Here is a 19,754-nt window from a genome sequence, read left to right as displayed (position 1 = left end):
GACACACTTAATATTTATTGTTTTGTTAAGAATAAGTCTAAAAAGATTAATTTAATGATAGTTAAGTTTTTAAAAAAATTTATTAAAAGATGAGTCGTACATATAAATTCACACAGATACACGTATAGAAGTTTGAGTTGTAAATTAAACACTTCAATCTCATAATAAGTCACTCCTAATGATTTACAACTAAAATTATGATATTTACAACTCTTTGAATCATCATAACTCATTTTTTATTCTCTCTATCTCATTTCATAAGACATATTTGGAGGTAATTTGATGTCTTAAAATATGTGACATTTTGAAAAAAATTAAAATTTTATTAATGATGATTATTCTAATAATTCCTCCATCCCATAAGACACTTTCAATTAAATTCAGCATCTTAAAATATAAATCGCTTTTATAAAAATAAGGTTTCATTAATGATACTTTTTTAATATTATCCTTTTCATAATTTTTTTTACTCCCTTTATCCCAAATTATAAGACACTTTTAGAGAAAATTTAAAGTCTCAAAATATAAGATACTTTGATAAAAATAATATTTTATTAATAATACTTTTTCAATATTATCTTTATCATATATTCTTTTATCAATGAAGTATTAAATAAAGAGTATTTTTAAAAGTTTATATTTTTGTTTTGAAAAAGTAAGGTTGTAAAGTGTATTTAATGGACTTTATTGATATGTGAAATTTTATCTAAAAATATCTTATAATTTGAGAAGGATGGAGTAAATTTTTTTATAAATAGAGTATTAAATGAAAAATATTTTTAAAAATTTACAAACAAATTAAAATTATAAATTATATTTAATAAATTTTATTGGCCTGTATAATTTTGTCAAAAAAAAAATCTTACATATTGGGACTAAATGAGTAGAATATTTATAACAACTTTTGTTTCATTGGTTTTTTGTCATCCAAGTGTCATTCTTCCGATTAATAATAGAATAGAATTCTAGTTCACATGCATTTATTACTTTCTCATCAGGGAACGTTAGGAGGGGAAAGAAAAAAAAAAAATGTTTACGGTGCGTGGTGATATTTTATACCCTATTGTCTGCTTCCTGATCTTTATTTGAAATCTAAAATCTAAAATTGATATTCTTAAATTACTCTGAAGTTTTTCTTTTTAATATGTTTATTCATTTTATTATTTTTTATAAAATGAATTTTTTTCAAAAAGATAAACTTCATATAAATTTTAAAATATCAACTTCAAAAAGTTGAAATTCCTTTGTTTATATCTATTGCATTGCATTCACTTTTGTGAATACAAGGGACTGAAAATTGACATCTACACTTATACGTAGTGGAATTTATTTAAAAAATGGTATTTAAAATATTCGAGAAAACACAAAAAGCTCTCGTTCCTCGAAGTTGTATCTGATTTGCTTTGTGCCTCGGAGACAATATTCAAAGGTCAGCAATTTTTAGTTGCAACATGCTCAAATACGGGAATATATAGGTGATGCCAGTTACATAGAAGACGTGATCTCCTCATTCAAATTTTAACCGAAACAACGGTAATAACAGTCAACTGCCAAAATTTAAGAGAAATTAAATTATCGTCTTTTGACCCTGAATAACGCAACAAAAAAAAAAAAGGAAAACGTGTAAGTTTGAAATGTTTCCTAATAGCTATTTATATTAAACAGATAAATATATATTGTAAAAATTATACTACATATCTTTCTATTTTTAACTAAAATTAACACAATTTGTTTTCTTAAATTTTTAAATTACATAAATGTGTAATTATTTTTAGAATATTTTCTAAGAGAAATGGTAAATTATAGATACCTCTACATGTTATTAGCAAAAAGTCTGTGGGTATAATTCATTCTCTATTTAAAAAAGAAAACAAAAAAAGTCAAATAAAAAATTTAGAATATATAATCTTAATCCTTGTATATCTAACGATTTGGTCAAAAAAGATTCGATATTTGCTCTCAATACTTTTGAAAAAGATAATCTCACCTCTTCCTAATAAAAGAACAATTTAAGTCGATTGGCCAGTAACTGAAATCTTACCCGGTCCAGGTCATAGTGGTCAACTAAAAAAAAGTGGTACCTGTGGCTGGTTAACCACAAAAGGAATCACAACGAAAGAGCGAGGCCCTTTGAAAATTAAAAACTTCAAAGGCTGATGAATGACCATGATTTGCCCAGTCAAATCAACTTCTCCTCTTTATCATCGATATCCCTTGTCTCTTCCAAAATTCTAATCCATTGTTTTTGATTTTACAAAAATTAACATACTCTCCCCTCTTCCCTCTAGTTTCGCATTTTCTTAAAATGCAAAAATATCATGTTAAAATAAGATATTTTGAATCTTTCTACATGCAATTAATAAGATTTTTTTCAAAAACACATTTAATTAGTAGTATAGTTAATGAGGTTTTTTAATTGAGATATCTTATTAAATGAGATTAAATATGAAAAAAAATGTAATCTTAAAGTTAATTAACTAAATTTATTGAAAATGTAATATGATTAAAAATGTCTTGTTGAATGAAGATAATATAGATGCATTCATTTAGAATGGTTTGCATACGTAAATGATATGTCAAATTGCACGTTAATATAACAATTTGGTCAGAACGAAAATTTTGAATAATAATATGACAGATGTGTGTCAAATTCAGGCAATCAGGATCAAGCCGGGTCACCTGAAAAGCGAGGTTTAAATGCAAACATTTGTACACATTATACACAATGCTCTCTTGGAAATCGAAATCCATATTCCACAAAGATTCTTCTAAAACTTCTTTATTGCTGTTGCTGTTGCTGTTGCTGTTGACTCTTAATATTTTCATTGCATTTAAATTCTAATCACCGTATGATAAAGGCTTCGGAATCAATTCTAAACCCATATTCATTAAGTTAGATACGCTTCTTTACATTGCATGGGTCTTTACTTGTTTTAGGGGAAAAAAAAAACACCATACAAGGAACTCACTCATATGAAGTTTGAACATTAATTAATATAACAACGGTGTAAAATTATAATAAATTTTACTTAATTATGTAAATACTTTGATTAATTAATTCTTTATAAATTCGTTCTTATTTGGAATAAGACATTTTCCACATTTTCGCCCATATAAAACGTCCTAGATGGGGAAAAAAAATTTACTCCTCTAGTCCTATTTAAAAACACTTCCAACATATTTCATTAAAATTAAGAAAAATATTAAAACCCACTCCCTTCGTTTAAAAATATAAGACATTTTTAATCGAATCTCACTTCTCAATAAAGTAGTTACCTACTTTCAAACTAACCTTATTTTTTTTATATTTATCCTTATTAAATACCCTACAATAAATACAAAGTCATTCATCAAAAGGGGTACTTTAAAAAAAAGACAATGATTAAATCTCAAAAGATTAAAAATGTCTTACATTTTTAAATATCAAACTCCTCAAAAAATATCTTACATTTTTTAACAGAGGAAGTATTAACTTTGTTTGAAAATTTAATAATTTTTCAACTTTGCTCTTATTAAATATACACATTTTAATAATATATTTTCTTTCAAATATTTAATGAAAGGTTAAATGAAAAAAATTATGATAAAAATTTAATGAAATGACTTATAAATATGATAAAAAATTTTTTTCTATACTTTATAAATAGAATAAAAGGGAATAGTAGTATTTGTCATTTACTAGATAGTGGGATATATTGTTGCAAAACATCCACGTATTTATTATTTATATATTTTTTTCAATTTCTTTTATAATATTGAACTCAAAATTTTATTCAAAGGTATTGAATTTTTTTTAACAGTTCAGTCCTAATAGCAACATTTATTATTTTCTTTCCGGATTCCAATGTGTAAGTTTAAATAAAAGTAGAGCTAATCTTTTTATTTTTAGACAGAATTAAAAATAAAGACCTATGATTTTGACTTTTACTGCTTAGCACTTATAATTTTATTCAATATGTTGACTGCTAATACTAAAAAAATGTTGATCCTCACGTGTTAAAAAAATATAATTATAAATGTATTATTAAAGCATAAAAACTAATGTTTTAAATAGATAGAATTAAAGAGATTGACTTATACGGAGTTAAAATTTAGATATTCAGCTGCAATTAAATTAAATTATAAAGATTGAGTTGCACCGAATTAAAATTTAGATACCGAGTTATAATTGAGTTTAATAGTATAGAGATCAAATAATTACTCTTATTAGAAGTTAGAAATAACTTATAAAAAAGATAAAAGAGCATGTATTTTACTAATAATATGAAATGCTTTAATTTTACGACGAGACACTAATGATGATATTTGTTATGTTCTCTTATAAAAGCATTTTTGAAAAATAAAAATCAGAAGATCTAAAAGTGAGATAGTTATAAATAATAGCAACTGCATAAAGCAAAGGGCATTTAACATTGGGAGAGAATGTTACATTTTAATTATTTTAAAAATAAAAAAATTCTATCAAATCATTTAAAGTGTTGACTACTATTTCAAATAGAGTTGAAAATAAGGGTTGGATTCGGAGGACGAGATTTGAAAGCCTTATTTAAATAAAAATTTAAATTTTAAAAATAATTTTTTTAAAGTGACTAGATTTGAGGGCTTAGTTCTGATAAGCTTTATAAAAAAAAAGCTTGAGCTGGGATGGCTCTTAAATTTTTATTATATTATTATTAATTTTTTTAGTGAAACATGCGTTTGAAACTAAAGACCTGCTCGCTTAAAACCTTATTCATACACGCATCATATTATTATTAATTTTAATTTATTTTAAAATTAATTTAATATAATTTAATAAATATCAGTGTACACTATAAATTTTTTAATATTTTTTATTTTTTTTATAATTATTACGTTTGTGTATTTAAAAAAATAAATTATTTTTTAATTAAAATTTAAATTTTATTACTAAACTTCTAAAGGTGTGTTGTTTAATTTTTAAAAGATTATGATGATTTTATTTTTTATTTTAAAATATTTTAATTAATTTATAATGCTTAATTTTATTTTATTTTTTTATTTTTTTTAAAACAGATCTTGGGACGATCTTGTGCCCTTTACCTTAGAAGAGGAATGAAAATGAGAAACCCTTTTTAAGAACTCAAGCCCTTTAAGGCTAATTCGTTTTCTAGCTCTAACTCCAAAATGCTCCTTTAAAATGTAAAAAAGAGAAGCTATTGGGGAGAAAAAAAAAAAAAAAAACGGTGAATACTAGTATATATAATGTTTGGCGCTTCCATGGGGTCCGGTCAAACACTGAAACACAAATGGGTGAAGGAATAGCTAAGAGAGCTCTCAACAGCTTAGGCAAAGGCTTCGACCTTACCTCAGATTTCCGTCTCAAATTCTGCAAAGGCGAAGACCGTTTGGTTCTTCTCAACGAAACAGAGAGAAAAGAGCTCGCGATTCCTGGTTTTGGAACCGTCTCCAATGTCTCCGTCGATATCAAATGCGATAAGGGCGATCGCACTCGATACCAATCCGATATCCTCACCTTCGCACAAGTAAGACATTTCATCGAACGCTTCTCTGCAATTCAGCTTATTCATTGGCTTTCTCATGAGCTTTCGTCGATCCAGAGCAATTATTCCGTATTTTTGAAATACTTGGTGATTAATAGATTTCTTCCCCTCCCCCGATTCTTGACTGGGTTGATGATCTGGATTTTCATGCTGTTGATAGATGTCAGAGCTGTTCAACCAGAAAAGTTCGATTCCTGGGAAAATTCCCTCGGGGCTTTTCAATGCCATGTTCGGGTTTGATGGGAGTTCATGGGCAATCGACGCAGCGAACACCAAGTGCTTGGCTCTTGATGGCTACTTCATCGGACTGTTCACTGTCCACATTGATCGGTACCCTCTTGTTCTGTCCAAAGAAGTCCTTGAAGCCGTTCCTTCTTCCTGGGATCCTCCTGCGCTTGCAAGGTAATGGAATTTTTTTTGTTCATTTCGTTTTCAATGATGACTAGTCTTAAAAAGATGAAAAGAAAACATCACAAAGCTAGAGTGAATTGGATCAATTGGCACTGAAATAATTCATAGAGGTTTTCTTATGGACATTAATTGTGCTTTTCATGGGAGGTATCCATAATTTCAAATGGGAAAATAATTTGGATTACAAATGAAACTTTACAATCTTTCGCTTTTCTTTAATAGAAATAATAAAAATTCCTCAAATAAAAAAAAGGCTTAGATTTCAGAATATCCAGTCTTTTGGTTTTCTGATGATGATACGTTTACTCTGTTTTTTTTTTTCCTGCTTGATTATTTATTTAAATGAGATGGGTATTGAACATCTAGAACGCAAGGATCATCATGCTAATTGCGATACTAAGATTCCTTAAATAAGTACATAACCTCAGTGACAAAAAATGAATATTGATCATGTAAAATAAGATTGATATATCATCAGTTCCGGTGCATATTTGATAACTAATACTAATAATGTAGTTTAGAATTTCAGTAGCCATTTGAAAGGGAAAATAAATTGGCAAACTACTAGGAAAGAAAAGTCAAAGTAGTAGGGCCAAATCTGTAACCTAACTTGCTTAGCCGTCTGGGAACACAAATTTCTACATTTGCCAGACGTGGCCACATGCGCAATCCGCGCAGTCATACATACATCTTTCGCAATTCGCATTCATAGAATGGAATCATAATCATTGATCCGCCATTCTAGATCTCATTATTTATTATTCTTTTTTAAATTATAAAATATTTTAAAAAGAATTTCACCTCAAAATAATTTGATAAAAATAAAATTTATTAATGATATTTTTTTAATGTTATATTTTGTATAAATAAAATATTAAATGAATAATATTTTTAAATTTTAATTTTTATTTTAAAAATAAAATTATAAAATATATTCAATAAATTTTACTGACAAGTGTTATTTTATTTAGAATTATTTTATGATTCAGGATAACACAGTTGCCGACTCAGGCTATTTCTTCAAGATAAAGACAACTTACACGATAACAATAATAGTTATCGTTTTTTTTTAAACGTTTTGCTTAGAATTAAAAAAAAAATGTTTACACATATTCTTCTGTTTATAAAATATTTTTAATTGAATTTTATTTTTTAATAAAGTAATTATTTATTTTTTAACTAATTTTATTTTTTATATTTATTTCTATTAAACACTTTATAATAAACATAAAGTTATTATTAATAGGGATAGTTTAAAAAAAAGACAATAATTATATCTTAAAAAATTAAAAATATCTTTTATTTTTGAATATTTAATTTTTTTAAAAATACTTTATATTTTTAAGAGAGAGAGAGTATGTAAGAATACATATTTAGAACAAATCAACAAATAGTTTGGTTTAAATATAAGATTAAGCCTCAGATTAATTAGGCAGCATTGATATTTTAATTATTTTCAAGGTCAAAATATTTCAATTATTCTAAAGGAAACATTTTTAATTGATTTCTCACTCCATCAATGATTTGAAAAACGTTAGAGTGCAAACGAGTGATAATTTCGAAGTTATTCTTTAGATCAATTGGTAAGATCTTTTACACGGTATTTTCTTTCTTGGATTCACATGTGCTCAGATTGTTTATTATATGATCATAACAAATTCATCCTACCAACTACCAAGCTAATAACTTAGCTGTGATGCATGAAATCCCAGCCTAGGCTCTTTCTTCTGAGTTCTGACACAAACCTTTGACTTTTTGCCCCTCTTTTTTTCTCGACTTCTCTTTTTGAATATGATTATGACTTCATGATTACGGATATACTCTTCTTATATGGACACCTATGTGGCGTAGATATTTGATTTAACTGGAAGTCTTCATCAATTATTATTATTTTCCTTGTTCGAAACTCAAAGAATTCTTTGGCCAAAAAAAAAAAACTCAAAGAATTCATGTTAAGTAGTGTTCTTGTCACAATTAGAGATGAGTGTTGTGCATCATAAAAAGTCTAAATCGAATTTTATTGTTTATGAACTGTTCATGGCTAATCACCATTCAGCTTCTATGCAATTTAATATATACTCCCTCCATTTAAAAATGTAAGGCATTTTTTGAGGAGTTAGATATTAAAAAATATAAGAGATTTTTAATCTTTTAAGATGTAATCATTTTTTTTTCAAAAATGTTCCTATTGATAATGACTTTATATTTATTATAGAATGTTTAATATGGGTAACTATGAAAAGATAAAGTTAGTTTGAAAGTAAGTAGTTACTTTATTGGGGAGTAAAATTCGGTTAAAAATATCTTATATTTTTATACGGAGGAGTATATATATATTGATTATGATTAAACTATAATAAGATAAACTGTTTTAATAAAATAGCATCGTTAAAAAAAATGGATTTTTAAAATTTAATAAGTCAACGAAGAACACTCCATTAACACTTGCAGCTTATATATTTTTTAATAGCCAGTATAATATTTAATATATGACGTCAGAGCAACGTTTTACTTCTGTGTTCAAAAAAGAAACGGTCAGATGGCGGCCAGCTGATGGCAAGTTTTCTATGTTCAAAGCCGTATAACTTCTGGGAAGTTGGACGGTTGGAAACTTTGTGAAATATTAATAAACATTAATATTCAAATTTCAAAAGTTTACTAGGTGCAGTTTCAGCATTACAGTGAAATTGCACCAAAATTTCAAGCCTCACAAGTCGTAAGTCGTTGACTGCAAAAGAAGGAAAGGTATGCGAATTGTAGCTTCCAGATTACCCTCAAGTTTGAGCCTTCATGGTTCAGCAATTGACTCAGTAGCCTGATTACCCTCAAGTTTGAGCCTTCATGGTTCAGCAATTGACTCAGTAGCCTGGTGACTTGAATGAATTTTATATTTGGGAGAATGATCATGATCCTCAAGGACTTTGTTTAAATAGTTTTACATGTTCTGTAATACATTTTGGTATCGTGATCAGCAAGTAAAACTTACCTTTTTTCCCTCTTCATTTTTTCAATCTAGTGATTACTGACTACGCCTTACGGATAAGGGTGCAATGACCTTGAACCCAAGGAGCAATTGCTTTTTATTGGTCCACTTTAAAGCATTTTGTTAAGCTGCATATAAACAGATGATTCCCTGCCTTTCAGTTGCTAGAAAGCCGCTGAAATGTAGAAACAGAACTTTCTCAAGTTTTGAAGTTGCTTGTATAGTTGTATAATCAAAGATACTGTGCTTATCAGATTCATAGAGAATTATGGAACTCACATCATTGTGGGACTTGGCGTTGGTGGCAAAGATGCAGTGCTAGTTAGGCAAGATGAGTCTTCTAATTTGGAACCATCAGAGCTCAAGAAGCACTTGGATGATCTCGGAGATCAACTATTCAATGGGACATGCAATTTCCTACCAAATGCTAAAGAGCATAAATGCAAGGTCCTACTTTCGTATTATTTAAGCTTCAGTTTATTCAAATAAGATCTCTTAACAACAATTAATTTTCTTCCCTGATTTAGATATTGTGTTTGAGTGATAACACTGATGTGCTGAAAATACAGGCACCACGGGCTTTTGATGTCTTCGGTCCACAAGCTGTTGCCTTCAATAGCTGCTCATTTGTTAGTTCAAAAGATGTAGGTTTCCCCTCTTAGCCCAACTAACCATTTCCTATTAATAAATGTACAAATTTTCAATAATACAAGTTAAAAAAGTCATTTAAGTCTACAACTGATTACGCGATTAATGGTTTTCAAAGATTGATACATGCAGGGAATTACTGTGATATGTTCTAAGAGGGGAGGGGACACCCAAGTGAGCAGCCATTGTGAATGGCTTCTCACAGTTCCTGATAATCCGGATGCTATTCAGTTCAGCTTCATTCCAATCACTTCTCTTCTTAAAAATGCTCCTGGCAGAGGCTTCTTATCACATGCTATCAACCTCTACCTCCGATGTAAGTTGATTATCATCTTCTTTCTCCCGGAAGTTGTAAAATGCAATACAGAATAATGATGGCAGCATCAACTTTTCATTGACCATTGACCACATAAAATGCAGATAAGCCTCCTCTCTCAGAACTGCCATACTTTCTTGACTTCCAAGCATACAAGGTTTGGGCTCCCATTCACAATGATCTCCCCCTCGGTCCAATCGCAAATAGAGCTACTCCCTCACCTTCTCTCAGCTTGAATTTGATGGGTCCTAAGCTGTATGTAAACACTGCTAAGGTACTCTCTAACCATTTCCAATATTCCCAAAATACAGAATGTTACAGGCTTGAGCTTGATTACATGTTCTAGCGCCTGATATTCATTCTCAAAGATCTAATCTAAAATATTTACAACGCAGGTGATAGCGGGGGAAAGGCCAATTACGGGGATGCGCCTGTTTCTTGAGGGCATGAAATGCAACAGGTTAATTTTACGGTCACTTGATGTACTTTTTATACAGCTCAAACCCATTTCCCTCTTTCCCTTTCATAAAGAAGTCATGATTAAGCTTGTTTATTTTGAGTATATGCACCACTGACAAGTGTGTTTGTTGGCAACACAGATTAGCCATACACTTGCAACATCTACTCAACACTCCAATGATGCTTGAGAACAAAATAAAGAGCACAATCATATGGTCGGAAGAAATCAGTGATGAAAGGTTCTTTGAAGCCATCAATGGCAGAAAATTTTCGCATGTGTGCACAGCACCAGTGAAATACAACCCCAGATGGTGCTCTGGGAAAGACGTGGCCTTCATTGTGACAGGGGCTCAACTTCATGTGAAGAAGCATGATTCAAAGAGTGTCCTCCATCTCAGGCTATTATTCTCTGAGGTATCTAGTTCTGTTGTTGTACAGTCACATTGGACAAGATGCTCCAGTGAGCTTTCCCAGAAGACTGGGATTTTCTCAGCAATAAGCACATCAATTTCTGGTAATAAAGATCAGAAAAAACCAGCAGTGGTTGTGGATTCTGGGGTGTTCCCTACAGGACCTCCAGTTCCTGTACAAACACAAAAGCTTCTAAAATTTGTAGATATGTCACAGGTGTGCAAGGGCCCACAAGATAGCCCTGGCCATTGGCTGGCCACCGGAGCAAGATTGGTCTTGGAGAAGGTAAGATATGCTTATGTGTAAAGTTCTCTTTGTTGAACACTGATTCATGAAAGTTGAAAGACAGAGAATGTAAAAGTAAAGAAGAACATAACACCTGCGAGTGATCGAATCCACAACATATACATCCCAAAAGGGCTTCATACACATGTTCATACTCTATACGTAATATATATCTGTACCTGCTTGACAGGGGTAGTCAATAGGCTCAATGGCAATGCCTTGTTGGCTTCATAGTAGTTGTGTTCATTCTTTTATTCTTTCGCACAAACCAAGACAATTTTATACAAGATTGTATTTTTTGGAAGAAAATAGCAAATAGATTCGAGCGAATCATCCTTAGGCTCACTTGAATTTTATAGTTGCTTAATGAAATTGAATATGAACGCAACCCAAGTATATAAAATTGCGCCCAGATTTGGATTTGACGCACCATGTGTTTCTTTTCTTTTATCATCAATTAATATAGTCACCTCTTACTATCTTTGACATCTCTTTTATCGATAAAGAAAATGCACATGAAAATGCAACAGAGAAAAGTGCATTAGACCTATTTCCATTTCCACCTCGGGGCTTGGGACACCAAAAAGAGGAAGCAGGATTAATTCCGTGCTTATCTGATACACGTTGATCTCACACATGTGCATCAACAGAATCAATTTTTTTTTTAAATTGAAATGCATAAAATTCAAACCTTGAAATAGCGATCAATTTTCTTCCCCCGATCCATTCGATAAACCCTTGAAGTCTTTTCTTCTATTAGAGAAGCCAAAAAATATGACAAATTTCCTTTAGTTTTTCTGTATTCTTTCAACATTTTTTATGTATATCATACAAATATTAATTATGCATAGCTTAAAAAAAGGGATTTTTCTGCATATTTTCACAATTAATTGGATACTTAAGTATATCTCGACATCGAACACAGCACCAATTTGCATGGCTTTTTAGCGCCACAGCCACTTTGTATTCGTACAAAACGTCGGAGAAGAGCAACCTAGCTAGTTGGGAAAGCAACGATTCAAATCCTACATGCAATCCCATATCTACACGTGAAATTCGCCGACTTTGATCAAGTCTCCGTCACAACGTGATAAATATACATGTTCCTTTTTATTAAACTAGTTGCTTCCAGAAGCATTATATTGCAGGAGATGGTTACGTTAATATTCATCAATTGGTAACTTGTATTATATAAATTAAGGTTTGTGTTGGATGAATCAAAATTGGACACTTTCATCGTTGAGCTACATTAGCTCAACGATGATGGCTGAGACGCACCAGCGACGCAAACATGCATACCTGATTTGTTGCCATGGAAGCTGTTTCTCACCTCTCAGTCTCACTCACAGTCGCCAATAACTCAAGCAGTCAAACGGATCTCACGCAGCGGCCAAGAGCTCGATCTATTCCAGTGGTTTTAAAGCGAAATGAGGCCGTACGCGGAAAGAAATGCTGTCTGTGTGTGTGTGTGTGTGAGAGATTCGTAATATTAACAGAACTGCAGCACCACTAGTCTGTCATCTTTAGGCAGTGTTTGGGATTTTTTTTTTTTTTTAAAGGATAGAATGGAATGGATTGAGATGATTAAAAATTTTATATTATTGTTTAAAAGAATTTTTTAAAGGGCAAGATTTTTATATTTAGTATTATATACTTAACATAAATTTATTCAATTAAGTCAAAACAAGTTAATTTTAAATGTTGATAATATTAATAATAAAAATTTATTATAGAATAAATAATCTATAAATAATATACATATTTTAATTTGATTGAAAACAAAAACTTTAATATATAAGGTTTTTCCCTTTTTAAAAGGGAGTGGAATGGTTTGACATGGCTTTTTAAGCCATCTTTAGCCATCCTAAACTCATTTTTTTCCTAATCTCTAAGAGGTTTAGGATGGAATGTCTTAACATAAATAACATTATTATAAAATTACTCTCATCCTTCTCACTCTCTCACCTTAAAACTAAAAAACATACAACAACAATAAAAAAAAAAGCCTTATCCCACTAAGTAGGAGGATTGATTATATGGATTGTACTAAGGGTGCACATAAACTCAGTAGTCTTGTAAATTTGATCTAGCTAAAAGTAGCCTGGTTTGATGTAACGCCATTTCTGACATTCCCAAGCACACAGAATACCAAACACGAAACAATGTTATGATAACCAAAATTACATTAATCTCATAAATAGTTATCATAACTTAAGAGTTAAAGAATATTCGAGAAAAATGAAATCCCAAGACAAAACCTTTCAAAGGTCATTTGAGTTCAAACTATAATTTAAAACCAAGAAAATAAGACAATGGAAGCATTGAAAATTTATCATGCTATAAAAACAATAAGCAATAAATTATTTTTATCCACATAAGCACAGTGCACCATGGCGTAGTGCATCGTCTGCTGCAACGGATTGCATAGAGAGAAACACCCCCTCTCTATGCCTTGTGCCACGACACACGACCACTGTCATGACTGTAAACTGTCGTCGTGACAACTATCCATGCCAACTTTTGGAGTGGGCTATTTTGCCGTTTGACGTTTAATTCAAGCCATTCAAGCATCCACACGTAGCTCTTAAAGCCACCTAGCTATTGACACTAGTCCCATACCTAAACACTATGCCAAATGAGATTTGGACACTTAAATTTAAAATGGCTCATTTTCATTCAAAAATCACATCTAAGGTGCCTAAATCCCTAAACTAAGTGCCAATAATCGTGGAACCACTTGGACCAACTCAAATGGACCACAAAAAATCTGTTTAAGCATTCAAATCACAACAATAACAACTTAGACAATAATTGGCCACCAAAATCCCATTTTCAACATAAATTTCACTAAGGGTAACAATTTCTCATAAACAATTTAATGGCTAATATATCACATAAATCAATACAAAATTAACACTTATACTAGTATCTCGACCTTTCACAACCATAACAACATAGATACAATACACCCAGGTTGAGATATCCACAATTCTCAATAAAATTCATGCAAGTATGTAACAAAACTATATGTGTCCTAAGTTGGCATATGCATTCAATCATTTGTTACAAACCAAATTAAATGAAAGGACTATATAACTAATAGTTAGTCCCCATGATACTTGTAATGTTCACCTTGACATTACTAAAATTCACCACACAATCACAACAAACAATCATAATTAGGAGCAAGGATTGCTCCTAAGCTCACATTATCCATATAAGGGTTTAAATTAATAATCTTTTAAAAATAATTGTGGAATGATTCAGATCCCATAAAAACCCTTTAAATTAATAATTTGAGCTCAAACTTAATGTTTTAAATAGACATTGGAAGCATGGAAAAGTTTTGAAAAGCAAACCACTTCAAAATAAGGCCAAAAATATCATTTTTAAGTGTTTTGGTCCATGTACCGCAGCTCGTGGTCCATGCGCCGCGGCATGTGGCACAGAAAGACAAATTTCCTTGCTGTACCATGTGCCACAGCTTGCGCGAAATGCGCCATGGTGCACGTGTCCATGACAGCTTTTCTGGACGAACTTTGAACGCGCACCATTTTTACATCCGATGTCTGATTGGAGTCATTCAAGTCTCCACGCGAAGCTTATTCAATAAGCTAACTAATGGTATAAGTTTCGTTATGATCCGAAATTGTATGAGAATTTTAGATACTCAAATGCAGAAGTCAGTTTTTCAAAGAAATTTTCAACCATCAAAGTACCCAAAACTCATAACTAATACCATTAACCCATTGTGAGACTTGAATCAAGTCCAATGGACCAAAATACACTTGAGTGATTAATCAAACACACAAAAACATACCAAACACATAATTTGGCTAAAATACAAAATAACATAGTATGAAACAAGTGCAACCAATTAAAATGATATGCATTCCTAATTGACAACATATAATATCATATAACAAATTTATGTATACCACTCAAACCAAAATTAGGCTTTACAAAGAGTACAGCAGATATGCTAGCCCCTTCTCGATTCCCTCCCTGGTTCAGTCTCATTAGTAGCACCTATAAAATGAGAATTCACGGGGTGAGATAAAAATCTCAATAACTAAGATAATCTACATTATTGATTAACAAGCTAAGTTATAAATAAGTATTAGAATAAGTAACATAATTATATCATATAATATCACTACAAATTTACATGCATGATCCCTAACCATCCAGTCCTCCAATACTCCCGACCGAACTAGTAGGCTAGTGTACAGAATCAAGCCACATGTATGGTCCCTAAGCTCACTATCCATGGTAGGATTACCCGACCAAGGTGTCTTAAACTACTTTTGAACTACTGTTTCCCTATTACTAGTAATTAGGGTTCGTTACTCCAACATCGCATCCTACGGATGCTAAGGAGCATAGTCTTCAACTCCGCACCCTTTTAGGTACTAAGGAGAGTAAGTCTTTAACACCGCACCCATTTTTGGGCACTAAGGAAAGTAAATGCTGTATCTGGCGTCTCGAGGTGCCAACAATGCCATATGGACTTAATCTTCACTATCTCCACTAAGGTGACCTCCCACCCTTTAATATGTCACATTTCACTATATATCTCCATTTGACCATGCATAAATAACTTTCTAAACAAATATAACAAAACCTTATCATTTACTTCAAAAATACAGAATTTCACAAAGCAATAGTCCACTCATTTTTTAAAATAGTTAACCTTTAAGAAATTTATACATATATACTCAATAATTCATAAAAAAGCACTTCAAAATAACTTATATAAAGTAATAAACAATGCAAATTATCTAGTTACCTCAACCCTTTTGTTACTAAAAGGGGTTACCTGTGGTACTAAATTTCTTCTTGTGTCAAGGTAAGTCTTCCCACACCACAATCTACATCAACAAGTACTATATATTAATTTTTAATTAACACAAGTACCATTAGCTAATAATAACCTCCCAATTCTCCCACTTCTCACTCAAATTCTCAACAAATAGACTTTTCAAGATTAGAATTTGTTCACTTCATCCCTTTAAGTCTCTTTCTAACTTTATCATAAGATAAAGCTTAATATCTCAACTTATCACACTTCAATACCCTATGATCAAGTTAGGGCTTGATCCAAAATTCACCAAACAAGAAAGTAGCTTCCTATTATCACATATCCAAGACCAATAAACCTAAATTAAACCTTTAGAGTCAATAAAAACTTTCAAAACATTGACTCATGGCTTAATCCAATCAGACCAAATTCTCCCTCTTCCAAATCCCATGGAAAATGAGATGAAAAGGTGGAGGAGAAGGGTAGGAAACTTACCCAAGAGTTTGGAGACTCAAATAATCTTTAAAATCCTTCTAAATTGATGCCCTAGCAGTGTCCAAAGTTGAATCCTTCGTGCTCTAGGTTTTCTACCCCAAAAACTGTCCAATTCTGATGATCCCCGAAATTTTAAGTTACATGCTATGCCATGCGCCGTAGGGCACACCACACAAGCTGCGGCTCACAATGCAGCAAGCAACAACTTGATTTTACTCCCCCCGATGCTTCCCGACTTGATCCGACTTTTATTCGATCTCAATTTAGAGCCAAATATGACCCAAAAATCCAATTAGCCACCCAAAAATATAATTAAATAAATTAATCATATTTTTAACTAATTTATCCCTTAATTAATCCATTTTTCTAGATTTAAAGTTTTAGGATGTTACAATACTCGGTTGCACCCTCCTTTCCCTTGCCTCTATCAAAGCCTTCACTTATAAAATGTAATCATGGGGTGAGTTGAGGACTCAGTAATCAAATAGTCTAATCAGCTGCTCATGTGTAATAGTTTGTGTATGTGAAGTGGTATAGTAAATCATATAACATGTTTCATAAATCCACATATATGATTATAGTATGAGAAGCATGATCAACACACCACTTTATGCCCTCCTTGTGTCTTCCAACTGAATTTGTTGGTTGATAATTCGATAGGACCAAGTCCATGTAACTGGACTGGCTCAAGCTCACTATTATTAGGAGGCAGCCCTGGCCAAGAGCACCTTCACCTACTATGAACTACAGATTTTCCCTTGCCTACAAACATTAAGGGTGTCGATGCCCATTTTACCACTTATAGTACTGAGACTTCTAAATAATATAATATTAAGCACTGAGGCCTCCACAATGCCCGTGTATCATATAAATTTTCAAATAATGTCTCAAAAAGCAAATTAGGATGAACTCCTACCCTCTCATAATGATTATGCTAAACATACTTAATACATCAAATACATAGTCATAACATATAAATTATCACATTTTCTCACTTTCATATAAACCATAGAATTTCACAAGTAGTTATACATAGAAATAGCATTTACCTTTTCAAATAAAAAAAAGCATTAAAACAAGTTTTTATTCTACTTCACATAACTCCACAAGTATAATTTCATATTATTACTATGTTAATACTAAACCAAAACATTGACTTCAAAATTTACATACTGCCATGCAAACACACAAAAAGAGATATTAGACAATCTAGTTATTTCAACCCTTTTATCACTAAAAGGGCTATTGTGGTCAACTAATGGCTCCACACGTATCCACTAGCACCACAATGCTCAATCAAAAGTTAATCTAAACAATTAAGCCCTTAATTGTCAAATCCTCGTACTAATCACCCCATTTTATAATATAATTAGGGGTATTCATTATGCTTAAAACTTCAATTTAGCCCCAATAATCCTCCTAACACACTACCTTAACCCTATTTAACATCCCAACAAAAAAAAAATTACATTACCCACATTGCTCTTAACATTCAATTTCTACTTAGAGTTCGTCCAAATCCTAACCAACAACTCCAAATCACTATATAGTCAAAAAATCTAGGTTTAAAGGCTTGATTTAACTCTCCAAGACCTTAACTAAGACAATGGGTTTAGCCATTACCTAAGAAAACATGAAATTAAAGCCCCACAATACCTAAATTATCAAAAAGTTTGAATATAGGGAGAAAGAGAAGTGAAAGAAGCTTACTCAAAGCTAAATATTGTTCCAAATGCTTTCAATATGGTCCAAAGGTTGAGCCCTAGCAGCCCCAAGAGTCTCCTTCGATGCTCCCTCAATATTTCTCTTTCTTTCTTTGATTTTTCATTTGATCATGTATAATACACAAATCTATGTACATGCATCGAGGTGCATGACACAAAGAACTCCATACACATTCTGAATCTCTCTTCTTGCCATGACTTGCTCGTACTCCGATCTAGCTCTCTTCTAAGGTTATTCAAGGATCCATTAGCTACATTAGTCTCCTAAGAATGTCACTACTAAAAAAACTCACTTAATTTAATTAAAATATCCTTATAAACATAAAAAATTCTCACATTTAAAAATCTACGATGCTACATTTGACACAACCTAAAAAAATTAGAGTAAGAGAAGATAGATTAGACTAAGTTAGATTATCGAGTCAAACCAAGTTCTAGACTAACCTATTCAACCACTTGGTCTAACTCAATTTGGTATACATACATACATACATACATACATAATATTCATATATGCACATAAACCACACCCTTTTTTCAAATGTTTTTAGTCATGTCACCACTTTAATACTTAAACCCCCTAATTCTAACACTCAATAGCTAAAAGCAAAAGCTGAAACCATCTATCCTATCCCAATTGTTCAACAAAAGAAAAGGAGTTGGGTTGTGGATTTTAAGATCTAATTATTGTTGCTTTGTGTAGTATATTTTTATAGCTTTGCTTTGTTTTAGAATAGAATATATACATTCATCTAGATCCTTCTTTCTCTTTTAAAGAAAGTTCCTGGCTTTTTGGTGAACAAAATTTGAGAAGTCTATTACTTGTTATTAAGAAAGACTATCAGACTAGTCCAGTAACCTGATCAACTGAGTTTCACTCAATATTGCTCTTGGGTTTCTCGACTAGACTAGTCCTTAGATTGAAATATTTAGCCTGTGCTCTTTCAAACTGGGGTTTGGGGTTTGAGTTGATGCTCAACCTAGTCCTATCCAATATTTGCACAGCTCTAGATTGCATGACATCATTATATTCTATTATTTATAAATATTTTTTAGGAATATTGTTAATTAAAAAATCTTGGTCAACAACTTTCATAAGTATTTTCTTTGACCTTCCTCTATCTCTCTTTACAAGGTTTAAAATTATCCATTTCACTCTCCTTATTGGTGCCTCTAGCGGTTTTCTCTGTACATATCTAAGCTATCTCAAATGATCTTCTACCAATTTTTCCTTAATAGATGTCAGGCCCATTTTTCTCATATATGCTTATTTTTCATTTTGTTATAACGTGAATGCTCACACCTTCATATCAACATTTTTATATTTGCTACTCTAATTTTATGCTGTTGCTATCCTTTTAAAGTAAAACATTCACTATTATATAACATAATTGGTATTATAACATCTCAATAAAACTTCATTTTAAGTTTATTGAGTACCTTTTGATTATAAATAACACCTTTAGCTTTTCTCTAATTAAACCACTCAACTTATATCCTATGTACTACATCCCCATAATTTTCCTATTATGTTAAACAATGGCTTCCAAATATATAAACTTTTTCACTTGAGTTACAATCTGATCTCCTAATTTTATTTTTAAATTACTATTGACTGACTTTTTATCAAAATTATAATGAAAATATTTTATTTTACTCCTATTCGAGCGAAAACCTTTCAACTCAAATGTTCTCCTTT

General features: G+C 31.3%; 1 protein-coding gene across 1 annotated transcript; it reads left to right on the top strand.

Annotated features, from left to right (window-relative positions):
- The first annotated feature begins 5,267 nt into the window (after positions 1-5,267).
- Positions 5,268-11,368, top strand: LOC129312178 (MACPF domain-containing protein At1g14780). Its single transcript, XM_054954801.1, has 8 exons — positions 5,268-5,504; positions 5,683-5,924; positions 9,171-9,363; positions 9,486-9,560; positions 9,697-9,880; positions 9,985-10,154; positions 10,276-10,340; positions 10,480-11,368. Exons 1-8 carry the CDS (start codon positions 5,268-5,270, stop codon positions 11,054-11,056), a joined length of 1,743 nt encoding a protein of 580 aa, XP_054810776.1. The 3' UTR covers positions 11,057-11,368.
- The last annotated feature ends 8,386 nt before the right edge of the window (positions 11,369-19,754 follow it).

Source organism: Prosopis cineraria, unplaced genomic scaffold (assembly GCF_029017545.1).
Source record: "Prosopis cineraria cultivar Desert tree isolate PC_DT_omini unplaced genomic scaffold, ASM2901754v1 PC5, whole genome shotgun sequence".
Taxonomy (NCBI): Eukaryota; Viridiplantae; Streptophyta; class Magnoliopsida; order Fabales; family Fabaceae; genus Prosopis; species Prosopis cineraria.
Note: the sequence above shows the minus strand (reverse complement) of the source record. Positions and strands in the feature narration are given on the sequence as shown.